Here is a 16,070-nt window from a genome sequence, read left to right as displayed (position 1 = left end):
ATCACCACGCCCTCCGTCCAGGTAAAACACCGAACCCTGAAGTGAAGAAGCAACACCCCCACCCAGCCCAGCCGCAACATGGCCCCAACTCGCCTACCATGGGCCAGTACTGGTCCCGGGACCCCATACCGGCCGTTAGCGCCGCTCGGCCAGCTGCAGCAGCACCAGCAGCGTTTGGGGAGTGGCAGCGGCGGCGTTGCTGCTGGCCTCGGGCACGAAGGCGAGGACGAATTGCCCCCTCCCAATTCGTTCTTCTGTCGCGTCCCTCTGGACCTGGACAACCTCCTCCCCCCGAGCTCCCGCCGCCAGCTCGAATTGCAGCCAACGCAGCTCCGCCAGGCACGCAACCGCGAACCCTCAGGCAGTGTAAGTAACCCGTTGTTTTCCTCTGCTTTCCCTTTCCTGCTGCAGCTTTTGGCTGCCTGTCCCGTTGCTGCGATCGTCACGTTGTCGCGTGTTTGCCGAACAAAACACACCCGGCACGCTGCGCATCGCGTCTCGGCTCGGTCATCGACGAGGACGTGACATTGACGTGGTGCGACGCGACCGCGGGTGACGATCACCACTAGGATTCCTTGGTGTTTTGGGATCTCTCGGGAAGCTGACACGCACGCAGCCACCGCGAGTCAACCCCGACAGAGCCTCCTTCTGGGAGCGACAAGGCGAGAGAGGGGACGGTTTCGACGACGACAGCAGTGACGACACCAGCAGCACTGAGTCAAGCGACGACGACCCACCTCCCGAGGCCGCTGATCCCGAGCACCCTGACGAACCCGCTCGGCTATTCGACCCTTCCAACATCACCGAGGCGCAGTCGCGTAGGATCCTGCACGGCATCGCTCTTGGAGTACTCACGCTTGAGGACCTGCAGGCGTACCTAGGCCCTCAGTTCCGTGACGCTGCCGCCGTCTTTCGAAGGACCCTCGAAATCCAGGCGCAATACGAGGCTGAACGCCTCGAATGGGTTAACAGTCTCCAACGGACCATACAAGCCTATCACTCCACAGCGACAGCGGAACGTCGCACCCGTAGAAATCAAGAAGCTGAAGACTCTGTGGAGCCTGAAGAGGCTGACGACGAGAAGGAGGCTGAAGAGACCGAGGAGCCTGACGAAGAAGCCACAGACTGTCAGGACCCCTCCAGTCGAGACGAACACGACGACGACGAGAACGGAGGGCCAGGGCAATCTGGCACTGGAAACGGTGGACACACGAGCGGCAACGACGAGCACGACCGGTCTTCTGACCAAACCCACAGACAGACGGACGGCAGACAGCAGGACCCAGATCAGGGAACGCACGGCCAGAGACGAGGCGAAGGTGGGTGTGAACAGACAGAGAAGGAGCAGCAGGGCCCGGGTCGAGACCAGTCGGCTGATCTCGACGCTGGCAACAAAACCATGGCGCCAAGATCTGCAGACGAGATTATGGTTCACGACTCGATCGAGGCCAAGGGCGACCATGACGTCGAAATGGAGGATGCACCTGCCGCCACAAACGGTGGACAATCCACAGCTACGAGGCCCACTGTGAACTCGGGTGACGACGCCAATGGCGATGTGGATGCCGAGGGCGAGATCGATGCGGACGCGGATGCCGATGCAGACGCGGATGCCGAAGCAGATGCAGATGCAGATGCCGAAGCAGATCCAGATGCGGACGGCGAGGCTGACAGCACTGAGCCGCCCGAGTCTTCGAAAGGTCGGCGCGGGAGAGGACGGTGGCGGAACGTCGACGACCCCAACAAGGAGTTGCGTCAGCTCATTGATGACACCCAGAAGTACCTTACCACCTTTACCGAGGAGTAAGTATCTGCAGCCCTGAGCGAGCATATAACCAGACACTAATGTTCCGGGTCCACAGTGACGACGAGATCTGTGAGCCGTTCCAGCGCATTCCGCGCAAGAACATCTTTCCAGACTACCACGAAGTCATCTCAAACCCAATTGCATTTAGCACAGTCCGGGTAAGTAGTCCCAGCGCTAATGCATCCAAAGGCATTGGGCTGACTAGTCACAGGGCAAACTCCTCAAGAAGGAATATACGGAGTTCTCACAGTTCGTTTTCGACGTGGCTCAGATATTTCGCAATGCACAGATCTACAATCGCCCCAGCTCCGACATCTTCAAGTACTCCGTCCGGTTGTTGGAGGTGTTCAAGGAGAAGCTACAGGAACTGATAAACGACGGTTCCATCTCTGCCGAAGATGCGGTGCTGCCCGACTTTGGCGAGCTACCTCCCGTGGACCCCTCGCCAGAACCAGGCTCCGAAGACGAGCTCGAGGAAGAGGATGAGGAGGATGAGGAAGAGGACGAAGACGAGGACGACGACTCCTCAGATGACGAGGGCGGCAGGCGACGCGGCCGCCGCCGTGGCCGTTATTCCAAGAAGGACGCCGACGATGACGACGACTACCACAAGAAACGTGGCCGTCCACCGAAGGTGTTTACTCCGACGGAAGCCCGAATCAATGCCGTGCTCAAAGGTCTGCGCAAGCCAAAAGACGAGGACGGGAACCTACGCGTCCTCGACTTTGAGAGGCTGCCCGACAAGCAGCTCAACAAGGAATACTACCAAGCGGTGGCCAACCCGATCGCCCTTGACCAAATCAAGCGAAACGCCAAGCGCAAGAAGTACCGAGATGTGGACGAGTGCCTTGCAGATCTGGAGCTCATGTTTCGCAATGCGATGCAGTACAATGAGTCTGACAGCCAGATCCACGAGGATGCGGTTGAGCTTCTGAAGGAGGCGCAGAGGCTGGTTGAGCAGGAGAAGGCCAAGCCAGATGATGCCTTCCGCGATGAAGAGGGCAAACTGCCCCTCTCAGAGGCCCAGCACAATGGCGAAGTTTGGAGAGTTGGTAAGTCTTTAATAAACCGGGTCAATCCAATCACAATGCACGCAAGATTCGGCCGGGGTTGTGCTGATGTTTTGTCATTTGTCCTAGGCGACTGGGTCCATATCCGCAACATGAACGACCTCGAGAAGCCCATCGTGGCGCAGATCTACCGGATCTGGCAGGACGAGGCTGGAAAGAAGTGGATCAACACATGCTGGTACTACCGTCCGGAGCAGACGATCCACCGCGTGACGAAGCGCTTCTACAGGAACGAGGTCATGAAGACGGGCCAGTACCGCGACCACCGGATCGAGGACATTGTGGACCGCTGCTTCGTCATGTTCCACACCCGCTACCACAGGGGCCGGCCCCGAGGTCTGCCGCCGGGAAAGGAGGTGTATGTCTGTGAGGCGCGCTATAACGAGGAGAAGTTCACCTTCAACCGCATCAAGACCTGGACCAGCTGCCTGCCAGACGAGGTGAGGGAGAAAGACTATGAGATGGATCTCTACGACATTCCTCGCAAGGCCAGAAAGGAGCCGACTCCTATTGCGCACCTCCTCAACGAGAACGCAAAGGAGACGGACGCGATGCCGAAGCCGAACTGGGGACACAAGGACGCGCCGCCTATAATAGGTGGTGTCCACATCCGACCCCGGGAGCCAAATGTAAGTCAAGTTCCAAAATCCTCCCCTCTTCTTTCGCCTGCCACAAAGACATCACCAATGCCGAGTCCGAGTCGTGCCTCTTCGTCTGCGTCCTTCTTTGTCTTTGGGTGTCTCGGTGACAAGCAACCGGGCGAGTGTCTCGTTGGCTTCAGCCACAATTTCCTTATCGTCCGTCACTCACAGACTCGCTTAATCTGGCTCATCACACACCCACCCTTCATCCTCTTACACACCCCTACCTCCCTTGCACAACAAACTTTTCCTGAGTCATCCCTGCCCCTGCCCTGGGACAAGTCAACGCGGCTTGGAGTAAACGCCTCTGCGGGAGGCACGTTCCGCAAGCAGAGCAGAGGCTGCCGAGCACATTAAGAGCACAAGAGCCAGCAGGCGTGTTTGGACAAGCTTGGGCAAGCGAGAGCTAACGGCAGGATCCCTGCACAAACAGGACTCCCCTTCGCCAGAGCCGACCCCAGAGCCGGCAGCGGTCCCACCGCCCTCGATGGCAGCTGCTGACCCGATTCGTCGACAATCTGTCCCGATGGGCCCTGGGTCGACCGCCTTCCACCCCGGCGTGCCGGGCCCGATCCCTTCCCCTTCTTCTGCACATGCACATGCGCATGCAAACCACTACCAGCCGCCGCACTTCATCCAGCGCCCGATCCCGACCACGCCTAGCGCCATCCCCGTCGGGTCTGCTCATCACCAGTACGCGCACCAGCAGCACCATCAGCAGCAGCACCCGCACCAGCAGCAGCACCACGCCGCCCCTTCGCCCGTGCACCACCACGCTGCCGCCCCCCATTTTGCTCCACCGCACCCCAGCTACGGCCACCATCCTCAGCAGCACCAGCACCACGCGCCACCGCCGCCGCACCAGCACTCACAGCCCCATTTCGTGCCCAGCGCCACGCCGGTGGGTCATCACCACCACATCCCAACCCCAGGCAGCTTCCCAGGCCAGCCGCAAACCCCTTACGCCGGCCAGCCCCAGCACCACAACCCGCGCATGCCAATGGCGCCCACCGCGAGCAACACGGCAATCCCGCATGCTAATGCCAACGCGACCATGCACGCAGCGCCGCGGTACGACTCGTGGGTCCTGTACGACGACGTCGACGCCGCCATCCCGCAGGAGGTGCGCGACCAGTACCAGACGGACGACAAGGGCCACGTGCTGTTCTTCACCGCGCCCCCCCAGAACAGGCCCAACCACGGCGTCGCAGAGGAGAACGCGACGCTGGGCCACAGCGTGCGGTACCTGAGCGACATCGCACAGCACCGAGCGGAGCGGGAGCGCAAGCGCAAAGAGCGCGACGACGCACTGCGGCAGCAGGAGGCCGACCGGGCGGCGCGTGACAGGGAGCTCCGGGAGGAGACGAGCCGCCAGATGAGCGCTGCTGCAGGGCGCCATATCGGTGATTGGATCCTGGGCATGCAGCGCGAGAACGAGGAGATGGAGAGGGAGCTCGCGCCCGTGCGCCAGCAGAAGGCTGCCTGGATCGCTGAGAGGGATGCGCTGAAGCAGCAGCACTGAGACTGGGCGAGTCTGCCTGGCGATCCTGCCCGCCCACGACAAGGAATTGTCGTCTCACACTCCCCAATTTAATCGAAGACTCGCTCCTCATCAATCACCCTGACACCTTTCACCCATCCTGCCTTTCGACCGGGGAGAAGGAACAGAGCCGGGGCTGAACAACGCAGCACAGTCCCTGCTTACGACTTGACTTTTCCCACGAACGGCACAGATTATACCCAGGCGTTGCAGCACACGACGGTCTGAGGTTTCCAAGTTTTCATCATTATTCGAACCCCTCGTCTCCCGTGACAATGACGGGCTTGGGGGTTTATTTGACTTGTGCCCTATGGGCGGATCACTGTAAGGAGTTTCGGGGATAATCAAAAAAAGAAGAGAGACTCCTTGGGGACAGAAGCGGGTGATGCGAGAGCTATCTGACGGAAGTCCTTACTCGGCTTCTTACTTTATGAGGGGATTGATCTCTTGCTGATGACGCATGCCATGATGGCTGACGAGTTGGCGATGAGGATGCAGCTGAATGGCTGGGGGTAGATAGCTCTGCAGATACTCAAAAATCTGTTGTATTACTGTAATTTTGCTGCCCTGGAATGTGATTGTATGTATGCCTTGCTCTGTGACTACCGTCCTAGAGCTCCTCATTTGTTCGAGCCGATGGACAGGCGCAGGGCTCAAAGGGCCTTGGTGCTTGGCTGCTACAGACACTGCCCTGATAGATACCGGTACCGCTGACGAACATGTCACATGTGCATAGACAAGCTGTCTCTAGATGAAGTCCCTTTCTTTCTGGAGCCACCGTTTCTAAGGAGGTTCAATACATTTGAGCGCCTGCCCTCGTCGTTTACAGCCAAATTTCGAGACCGGTCGCATGGCAGCTTGAGCCTCAGGTTGCTCCCTCCACTTGCAGCCTAAGCTTCAGGGCAGCAGGCCAAGCTGGCTGGAGCTGCAGGTACCCCTCGTCCCTTTGTCCAACCCTTTGAAAATAGGCAGGCACAGAGTTTTGAAATCAGGTGGCTGGGAAAAGACTGCCTGAAATATCAAACTGGCTTCCAGTTCTGTCTACATCTGAAAAGGCGTTTTGGTGCGAATGCCATATTAGATGTTTCCAATTGTCGAGTGCAGCAGCTAAAGCGAACGGTACACTGTAGAGGCAGTGAGCATTATTAGCCAGCCAATTAAATCCTCCCATGCTGCCAATCTGCCCCACCCTCCCTCACCAGCAGCCGAAAACCGCCACTCGGTCTGTCGCAGGCCCAAGTCGATTGGATCATTGACCTCGTTGCCGGCCTCTCGAGTCACCACCACCACCACCATCGCCTTCTGACCTACCTCTCTTCACTCTCGACTCTCCCCCAGCACGCTACCACCACCGTCCTTTTCTTCAACACCCCCCAAATTGTACATCTTGGACAATCCTCACAGCAACCATCTTCTTCGAGCAGACAGTGTGCGCTTTTGACGGCCTTGATTCTCTCAGTCGCCTTTCGTTACTGAATTGCCACCCAACCTCACTCACCTCACCAACCCACCACCGACTGACGACCTTGCGATAACTAGCACTCGCCAACGTCGCCTTTCCCCTTCTCTTCACCTCACCCCAGCACTCATCCCCCTTCGAGCAGTCTTGAATGGCCCAGCGCCTGTTCCACGGCTTTCGAAACCCCTTGTCTTTCATCTTCTCTTCCCTTTAGCCACCACCTTGTCTAATATCACTGAAACACCGACTTGGCCATGGCTATCTCTGTTCTGGCAACTGCCAAAACGGCCTCAGGCGTTGACCGTCGAGCTCGCCGAGTCGGCCCTCGCCCCAGGTCTCCCAAGCTGGGCAACTTTGCACGCCTCTTCAAGACCGTCGGCGACATCAGGGCCGACGACTCCGACAGCGACAAGGCCGACTCGCCCCTCCGCCTGTCGCTCCACCAGTCCCCTGCCAGCAGCCATGCCACCTTGGTCGGCCCCACATCCACCACATCCACCACCCCCCTTCTGGGTACAGGCCTCATCAGCATTACCGACAGCCTGGCTAGCCCCAACAGTAATAAGGGTCCCGCTCAGCAGGGCTCCAGGCAGCCCAGGCTCGCAATCCCAGCACTTGACGGCTCGACTACCGACGACGACAGCCCTGCCAGAGACACCCCCATGTCTGCTGACATCGCCAGTTTCAGCCGCGACACCACCCCGACTTCTGCGAGCCCAGCCACCCCGGCTGAGGCCGACTTGAGCCCCAAGCTCAACATCAGATCCCTCTTGATCGGATCCACCCCCGAGATCTACTCCTCGGACGACTGTGCGGACCCCTTCTGCGACCAGATCCACACGGTCAACCCCCAGGAGAAGCATGCTGAGTTCCACCACTTGGTCTTCCCAGCTGCCGCCCCGCTGAAGATCCTCAACCCCAACGACAACCATCTCGGCAAGCTTCAGCACAATGAGCGCATCGCCCTTGCCCAGCTTGCCGCCAAGCAGCTCTTCTCCCCCGTTGCTGAGCCGCTCGTCCTTCCCTGGGACATCAACGGCGACTTCCTGCCTGGCCACTACCAGCATACCGTCACCAGCCCCTGGGTCCCTCGCAAGCCTGGTTACCACTATGTCAAGACCGTCTCCAAGAACTCAATCGACCCCCTCTACCGCGTCGACAAGGAGACACAGCTCAACATCCTCAAGGCCAAGCTCGATCAGCGCTTCGTCGAGGACAGCCTGATGCGGTCGCATCCCCAGACGGCCCAGTCCCAGGAGCCCATCCACGTCTTTGTCGACCTGTCCAACATTGTCATCGGCTACTACGACTGCATGAAGGCCAAGCGCGGCGTCTCGAACAACTACCGAGTCCAGGCGCCCCCCTTCTTCTTCGAGGCCTTCGCCCTCATCCTGGAGCGCTACCGCCCCTGCGCCAAGCGCGCCGTCGTCGGCTCGCTCAAGCCGGCCAGCCAGCACCCGGACTACATGGTGGAGGCCGAGGTGTGCGGCTACGACATGAACATCCTGCAGCGCGTCACGGGGCCCAAGCAGCCCAAGTCCAGCCCCAACCAGAACCCCAACGTCACCCCCAAGATGCCCATGTTTGCGTCGGGCGCCCTCGACGAGGAGTCCGACGACTACGGCCCCTGGTGCCCGCCCATCCAGGTCGCGATGAAGCACCGCGAGCAGGGCGTCGACGAGATCCTGCACCTGAAAATGGTCCAGAGCATCCTCGACGCGCCCAGGCCCGGCACCATGGTCCTCGCCACGGGCGACGCCGCCGAGGCCGAATTTTCGGACGGGTTCCTCAGCAACGTCGAGCGGGCCCTCGAGCGCGGCTGGAACGTCGAGCTCGTCGGCTGGAGGCGCAACATCTCCGGCGCGTGGCGCAACCAGGCGTTCCTTGCCAGGTGGGCCGTCGGCCAGTTCCGCCTCATCGAGCTGGATGACTTTGCGGAGGAGCTGCTTGGGTTCTGGCTGCGCCCTGGCCAGAGGGGGTCTCTATAAACCCACCCACTCGGCACAACACAACAACCGCTGTACAATGCTGCCTGCCAACTGGCGTCTACCCGCCTCATTTTGCAGCAGCTTGTCGCCGACTGAGCCATGAACCGCTCGGTCCGTTTTGGCACGTTTCGCAACCCTTCGGTCGCTTCTGTCAGGACGAATTACACCCTTTGACCTGCATGTCAACTCTGTATCGATTACATCCATCATTTTTCACGAGTCGACGTGGCCAACGCAGGCATGTTCACCTTGCCCTGTCGTTTTCCTGACAGCCCATCACATATCGAAGCTGTCTTGAGAGGCACGATCGATCGCACATCTACTGCGCTCAGCGCGCCGCCTCTTTTACGATTTGGCTCCCTGTTGCTCGGAATTTCTGTAATCTCTTTTTCCAAGTTTATCTCCCTTTTCCTTTTCCTTTCCTTTTTTTCGACTTTCTCTCTTTTACTATTCTACTACTCTAATCGACTCACCGCATTCACTCATTACGACATTTCAACTACGGAGACGGAAACAACATTCATTTTACAGCATCGGCGTCGGCGGCAACGTTTCGAAAGAGACCTCTTTGCCAAAAACATCAGATATGAACAACACACACACACACACCCCAAGCATCAATGATGGCATTTTTCGCATTTCATCAGCGCATTCAGCCATGGCGTCGAAGGGTGTACCATCAAACAACCACTTTGACTTTTCGGTATTACGGCGTAACGGAACGGAACGACGGCGTGCATCAGAGGAAACAGGGAATCTCAGCAGGACTGGCTCGGCTTTCACCAGCCACGAGCTCTTTTTTATCGGATTTTTCTTCGGCATTGGTCTTTTTCCTCTTTCGCCTTCAATAAGAACACGGTTGGATCGACAGGATTGATTGATTGGTTGACTTGGAAAGGGCGGACGGACACGGTCGCGACTTCTTCGTTTCCAACCTCATCTCATGGTGCATAGCGATACCCATCCGACTTTTGGCTTCGTCGTCAAACCCTTTTTGACACGAGCACCCCTGGACTTGATGATGCATATGGCAAGGCGTACGGATTAGGACAGGAAGGCACTGGGAGGCATGGATGAAAAGGCCTCCCGTCCACATTTGATGACGAGCAGAGACGCTCATTTGGTTCCCCATCTCGGCACTTGGCACTGGACGTCGTGGTGGGTTGTTTGGTCTTGAGCCGTCTCTTGGATTCCTGGCAGGGTTCAGTAGACGAGCTGGACGCACCTACCTCTGGCGACTCTGGCGGCTGACACTGCTGCTGTGTTTAACTGTCCGGAACACAGCACGATGGGGCGACACATATCTGAAAATTGAAAGAAGAAAAAAAAGTTGACAGCGCACGCGCTGTGCGGGGAGGATGGAACGGGGTTGATGGATGAATAAGCGTGGTTGCCTCTTCGAGTTTCCGTGGGAGGTGGGATGTCTCTTGTCCACCACGGCACCACCGCCATCTTCGATGTCAGGCTCTCGACTGGTTCTGGCAGTTTGCAGATTCTGTCGTCGAACTTCTCGGAGGCAAGGGGGGCGGACGGCAATAGGTTGCCTGTCGTCTCCTGCTGCCGGTCTTGAAATACAACAATGTTCCATCTCTCATTAATGTTTCCTGCCTTGATTGCTTGTGACTGTTATTGTGTTGACTTTTGGCCAGCCCCAAGTCCCCTCCTAGGTCGTTGGAGCAACTCAAGACGAACGACCGACCACTTATTCGTCCGGGGGGTTCAGGCGTGTGGATACCTAGACTGCTGCGTGCTCGAGGATGCCACGTCGTCTGTCAGCATGCAGGTTTTGAACCCTACGCTTGGCGGTACCTCCAGCGTCTTGAGGTACATGCCCTCCCAGCGAGGCTCTGGCTGCTCGCTGTGCGAAAATATGAGCCAGGCAAGTCCCAGCTCTGCAGTCACGCCCAAATGTCACCATTCCACCTCATCTTTCTGACCTCGTCACAGCCTGCTTCTCGTCCTTCGAAGTACCCCCACCATGTCAGAGTACAACGACCTCTTCGACTTCAGCGCCACGCAGCCCGGGTTCGACGTAGTCGGCCCCGAGTACCCACCCCCACCAGCCAACTTGGCCCACTCAGCGGCCTGGACCATGCCTCTTCACCCCGCCTTCGGGGCGATGGAGGGTGACACGGCAGCAGCACAGCTGCAGCAGGGCGTGGGTCCCGCGCCTGAAGGCGCGGGATCTCACCGGTAGGTTTTTTTTTTTTTCTAATAAAAGATTTAGAGTACCTTGGCATGCATGTGCCGTCTGCCTCGAACCCTACCAGACAGATTCGGCCCTCCACCGACACGCCATCGAGGCCCAACACCAGGCGTACAGGTGCAAGTGCGGCACGGGCTTCAGCAAGGCCTCGGCCCTTAGGCGGCACGTCGAGACCAAGGACGCGGTCAAGACCTTTGCCTGCGCCCTCTGTCCTGACAGGTTCGCCCGCAAGGACAAGCTCAAGGACCACTGTCGCCATTATCACAAGGTGACGGACCACGGACTGCGGGTGTTGTTTAGCTCTCTGGAGGTGAACCAGCCCCGGGCGCCGGGCGCTGCTACTCGCCGCCGGCGGGCTCCTGCTCTGCCCAGGGTTGCCGCGGCATCATCTGGATCTCCGGCGGCGTCTCCCGCCCACGCTCCTGTCTGGCCCCGCGCGGCGTCTACTGACCAGCAATACACCAATGCTCCGGCCGGCCTGTCCATCCCTACTGGCCCACTCGCCACGATCAATGCACTCCAAGTCCCGGACAGTATTTCCATCTCAACTGGTCAATTCGCCTCAAGCGCGGACGCCTTTGCTGTTGATCCTGCCCTCGACGGTGAGTTCTCGGGCATGCTTGACGACATCCTCGGGGACTACAGCTGGGCCGAGGGCTTCGACGCTTTCGACGTCTGAGGGGTCCACTTCCTGAGGAGCTTCATGTCCGCCTGGTCCTTTCACCTTGCGAGCTTTGGGCTTTTCTCCGGGGGCACACACAACCAATCCCCTCACCCTTTTTCCTTTACAACCCTGTTTTCCCTCCTCCGGTCACTTTTGGCCGTCATTCCATTCAATGCAAGAACGTCGGCAGGATAGACTGTGGACTTCACTACTACTATTGGCAGCAGAAATGTGGATAAATCAACACAAGGCAACAAGGGATTTTCTGTATGTTAGTTACTTTGCAATTTTGATTATGGCTGTTCAACTGCCACCACCCGCCCATGAATGTCCTTCGACGTGAAGTACGTACTCTTGCCTCGCTCGTCTGGCCTGGGGAGTCACGCACAATGAATGAGCTACTTCCAAACGGGCATAAACGGATGTAGGAAACCTGGTACATCCAGTCGCGACCACTGCGCTGGAAGGGGTCCACGATGGGACTTCGTTAGGAGTAATTCAAATAGGTGGCATACGTCAACGACGGATGCCCCGATTTACACACAGTAGCACAGACGTGTGCCGCGCAAACTCTCCCGGGCGCGACTAAAAAGCCTTGACGAGCTCGGATCTTATCCACACACCTCGCAACCCATTTGATGGGCCACAGCCAGTAGGGCTTCTCTGAAAAGCAAATTTCTATTAATTAGATCTATATCAGTGGAGATGAATCACATTGTGGAGTGCTGGGGTGTGACTAGGTGGGCCGAATGCCATCACGGCAACTACGACGCTGCCGTCTTTCAGACTACAGACCTGACTCTGCACAAGTAAAGGTGACTTCTTCGCACATATGATAGCACAATGGTCATCGAAAAAAATAGCACGGTTATAATGACACAATGATAAAATATGAGGATCGCCAAAGGCCCATATTTGTACTCTATTAACTGTCTCAATTCAACTGGGGCTATTATTGTGCTACTATCATCCGTGTGATGAAGTCGCGGTTGCGTTGGTTGGCTTCCCAGGTGGCTGATATTTCTTATATGGCGGTGACTACTCACAGTATGATTCCATTCATGCCTCTCTTTTATGTTTCTGGTGCCGCCCCGAGCTGCTCTCATTATGTTTCCTCTTCCTCTTTCTGGGCTTTGTTGCAACACTCATTGGCGTGTACAAATCCAACGGGAAGATCTGTCTACTCATTCGATCCAGGGACAGAAGATTCTCTGCAGTCCCCGATCCTCGAGAAGCTAAGCTAAGCCGTAACAAGTCGTTGACCTTGGCGAAGAAAGGCAACTTCCAGTGCAGCTCCTCCTTCTCCTTGTTAATCAAGACCGCGCAGAACTCGTCAGTGACATTTCCCAAGACCACGTCGCTACTAAGCCGCAGGAATTCCGAGAGCACATCGAGGTACAGTGTTTGTGTCGGTGGAGACTGGTCCAGCATGTCGAAACAAAATTCGAGGTAGACCACTGCAGCAGCCCTGCTCTTGTAGGTGCCAGACGCAGGACTGGGCCCCACGATTAAGGCGCCAGGGTCAGCTCCAGCTTTCAGGAAAAGCTTGAGGATTTCTACTTCGAGTAGGAAGGAGAGGATCCGCATTGCATATTTCTTCTCTTTCAGCCACCAGTGGCACATATGGGCCAGGAGTTCGTTCCAGGGACTGATTCCTTGGCAGTCATCCTCCTTGTTCGGATCCATGCCATGATTGTCCAGTAGACAGGCCAAGACGTCGGTTCCTCGTCCTCGTTCCAGTTGGATATTCTTGGTCGGATCCGGTGAAAAGAATCGCAGTACTGGAAGCGTCCCGATGTTTTTCAAAAAGGTTGGATCAGAATCCAGCTTGCTTCGAAGGTAATCGAAGTGCCCCTGTTGTACGAGTTGCTCTCGCAGGAATGCCTGCTTCATTTTTGACCAATAGCCGGGAACAAACTTGGTATCTTTCATGGAGAACATGCAAAGAAGACTGCGGTCGAGTTCATCCATCAGAGCGTGGTGGCGAATATCGCCGGCCATATGAGATTCAATCTCACTGGCATATCTCATGGCTGACCCCATTAGCTTCAGCACGCTGTGAAAGGCTATGTTGTCGGTTTTTACCGGCTCGAAATTCGCAAAACGCTTTCGCTTGATAGTATGTGGGACCTCGGAAGTTTTAATCGTAGCAATGAGGGCTTTGAGGATGCTGAGGATTGGACGGAAGTTCAGACGAGGGTCAGCTTTGGTGATGAGAAAGTCATACATCTCCTGAGTATTCAAGAAGTCCCTAGCAGTCCGGTGAAGGAAGGCTACAGTTCCATCTTGAGAATTGACCTCGAGAAGCCCGCGGGTTCTGCTGTCGAGTTGCCAGGATGTGTTGCTCCGTATCTCCTCGATCTCATCCGCATTCATGAGTCGAATAGGATGATTTATAGCGTAGTCGCTGTCTTCATATTCCTGGAAGTGGAAGTTGTAAACCAGGAAGCTGAACTGACTTTCGGTCGAAGCGTTGGCAATTTGCAGTGCTGTTGACATGTGGCTGTGATAGAAAGGCTCAACGGCTTCAAGCATGGCCTTGAAGAAAGGTTCGAGCTCTGACGGAAAGCTTTCCAGACGCCGACGGAGGTCCGCAAATGTGTCTCGGTTGGTCATCCCTTCTCTCAAGAGCTTCGTGACGAGGAACACCCAAAGAAAGACCCCGTTAGATTTCGCCGCAATTTCTGAGACTAGCCACTGCCCTTGAGAATGGTTAGCGGAGACTGCAGCCCACCTCGTATGCTCTTCGAGTCGACTGGAGGTGTAGTTCTCAATATCATCTCGTGTCAAGTCCTGCATGTAAATTTTGGGACATTCAAGCCCGAATTCCTCCTCAAAAATATTCCAGGGACGGCTGGATAAGCAGAGCTTTATATTGCCTGACGTTGTGAGACCTTTCAGGGTTCGACAAAGTTGAGTTCGGTCTTCGTGGTCACCGCTGTATTCATCCAAGCCATCGATGAAGAAGCACAATTTGAGATTAGCATGGTCCATTGTCACAAATGTCTGCAAAGCTCCATGGAGCTCCGCCAGCGACCAAGGGGCCACAGTTGCTGGGCCATTCCACCTGTCCCAGCATGTTTGCTCGATCAGATCTGGGCGTTGGCGGAATATGTCGAATAGCAAAGTCTGGAGAAGACCCTGTTGGGACTTTTGCATGGGTGTCCCTGTAATCCAGAAGTAGTGACTGGCAACTGCTGCTCTGCAAGGTCGAGCCCACTCGGCAATGAATTGGGAAGTGACGCTGGAATCGGCGATATATTTCATGAGGGTCGACTTTCCTGATCCAGGTTTTCCGGACACCCAAAATATGCCATCTCCTTGTTTGAGCCAAGAACCAATGCTGTGACCAAGAGTTGGATCCTGATTTGTCGTGAGTGCCCATTTGAACGTCTTCTTGTGGGCAGGGGCGATTTGCGAATGTCTAACGGGACGGCTTTCGAAGGTGAGGCTCTCTAGGATGGCTTGTTGTCTTTGCACGTTCTGTTCTGAAATAGACAACGACTGCAATTTCTCCTGCAAGCAGTTGACATCACTCAATGTGAAACCGTCTTGTGGATGTTGCGAGTACCCTGCTTGTAGCCCTAGACGCACCCTATGCTCTAGGTCTTTGAGTCCTTGACTGATCCGCTCGAGGGATCTTCCTTGATCTGCCTGCAACAAGAGACTCTGCTGTTGTAAATATTCTACCCGCTCCGACTGAGCGCGGCTGCAATGGCTATACAATATGTCAGTGAAACGGAGGGTGTCGTCATGCGTTGGATGGTATTGGAGGTGCTTACTGTGCCAGGGTGCATATATGGAGTGTCATGGTGACTTGCGTTCGGGAGAGTCGTTCTTCAAGCTCATCGATGCTAGATTTTTCCCAGGCTTTCTTCAGAGCGACTTTGAAGCTATCCCACTTTCCTCTGGAGCCGTTCTTCGTCCTGAGTGTTCTTGTGATTCGAAGAAGCTCATGTCCGTCGGTTCTGCAGGTCGCGCAAAGGCTCTTGACTGCAACGAATACCTTGCTGACCTGCTCCTCAGCATCCGTCCCCGGGATTTTATACTCGGTGCAAGACTCGAGGCCATCGCACAAGTCTTGCAGTTTCTCACAAACTACGTCGAGTCTAGTAACATCAATGCTGCATCCAGTAGCCGATGCGCTGATTTCAACGGTGCCTTTGATGAGACCGGCTGCGAATGAGACGAACGAGAAGACATTGGAAGCCAGGCCCAACGCGGTCAAAGGGTCCATGGTTACCCTTGTTGATTGCACGTCCTCGAAAAGGCGTGTTAATTTGACAGATAGAGATCAGGCAACCAGTACTGCACATGTGGGATGGGAGAGCCAGGCGCATGGACATGTAGAGGAGCGAGGCAGCTTCTTAAATGGATAGGCATTAGACATTAGGCAATTGGACGCAGCTTACTGCATGTGAATAAGGAGGTGGCTGATGACCGAACTTGCACCGTATCCTTCTGAGGTCTCCCATGCTAATGTACACAGCCTCAGTGGTTCCGACTGAAATGCGGTGGCACAACAGCCGACGTGTGTTCAACAGCCCCCGCGCCCCTTACGGCTCTCCACCGTATGAAGGCGCCTTGCATGTCCTCGGACGTATGCGGAAAAGAAGCGAAACCAGTAATGTCATTAGACGTGGCAAGCATCCCACTCGACTCTCATCTACCAATCATTGACAACCGCCCCCCCCC

The 16,070-nt window shown here is 56.2% G+C and overlaps 4 protein-coding genes across 4 annotated transcripts; 3 read left to right on the top strand and 1 right to left on the bottom strand.

The window, feature by feature from the left end:
• Positions 1 to 78: 78 nt before the first annotated feature.
• KVR01_011970 (uncharacterized protein) lies at positions 79 to 5,613 on the top strand (the record flags this gene model as incomplete). The annotated part of the gene is made up of 6 exons (XM_044791459.1): positions 79 to 366; positions 617 to 1,803; positions 1,863 to 1,965; positions 2,019 to 2,859; positions 2,947 to 3,506; positions 3,952 to 5,613. 6 exons carry the CDS (start codon positions 79 to 81, stop codon positions 5,038 to 5,040), a joined length of 4,068 nt encoding a protein of 1,355 aa, XP_044639051.1. The 3' UTR covers positions 5,041 to 5,613.
• Positions 5,614 to 6,342: 729 nt separating this feature from the next.
• Positions 6,343 to 10,099, top strand: KVR01_012001 (uncharacterized protein). Its single transcript, XM_044792667.1, has one exon. The coding sequence runs from the start codon at positions 6,772 to 6,774 to the stop codon at positions 8,503 to 8,505; it is 1,734 nt and encodes a 577-aa protein (XP_044639082.1). The 5' UTR covers positions 6,343 to 6,771; the 3' UTR covers positions 8,506 to 10,099.
• A 384-nt stretch (positions 10,100 to 10,483) lies between these two features.
• Positions 10,484 to 11,390, top strand: KVR01_012111 (uncharacterized protein; the record flags this gene model as incomplete). The annotated part of the gene is made up of 2 exons (XM_044785741.1): positions 10,484 to 10,698; positions 10,733 to 11,390. 2 exons carry the CDS (start codon positions 10,484 to 10,486, stop codon positions 11,388 to 11,390), a joined length of 873 nt encoding a protein of 290 aa, XP_044639192.1.
• A 401-nt stretch (positions 11,391 to 11,791) lies between these two features.
• Positions 11,792 to 15,735, bottom strand: KVR01_011971 (uncharacterized protein). Its single transcript, XM_044792386.1, has 2 exons — positions 15,158 to 15,735; positions 11,792 to 15,093 (listed from the first exon to the last, which is right to left on the bottom strand). Exons 1-2 carry the CDS (start codon positions 15,610 to 15,612, stop codon positions 12,435 to 12,437), a joined length of 3,114 nt encoding a protein of 1,037 aa, XP_044639052.1. The 5' UTR covers positions 15,613 to 15,735; the 3' UTR covers positions 11,792 to 12,434.
• Between the last annotated feature and the right edge of the window lie 335 nt (positions 15,736 to 16,070).

This window comes from Diaporthe batatas, assembly GCF_019321695.1.
Source record: "Diaporthe batatas strain CRI 302-4 chromosome Unknown Contig00017, whole genome shotgun sequence".
In the NCBI taxonomy this organism is placed as follows: domain Eukaryota; kingdom Fungi; phylum Ascomycota; class Sordariomycetes; order Diaporthales; family Diaporthaceae; genus Diaporthe; species Diaporthe batatas.
The sequence above is the reverse complement of the archived record's forward strand: the minus strand, read 5'-3'. Positions and strand labels throughout refer to the sequence as shown.

Coding starts and splice junctions, on each gene's coding strand:
- KVR01_012001 (XM_044792667.1), top strand. CDS start 6,772: ATGGCTATCTCTGTTCTGGCAACTGCCAAAACGGCCTCAGGCGTTGAC.
- KVR01_011971 (XM_044792386.1), bottom strand. CDS start 15,612: ATGGACCCTTTGACCGCGTTGGGCCTGGCTTCCAATGTCTTCTCGTTC. Junction 15,094..15,157: donor CATATATGCACCCTGGCACA/GTAAGCACCTCC, acceptor CATATTGTATAG/CCATTGCAGCCGCGCTCAGT.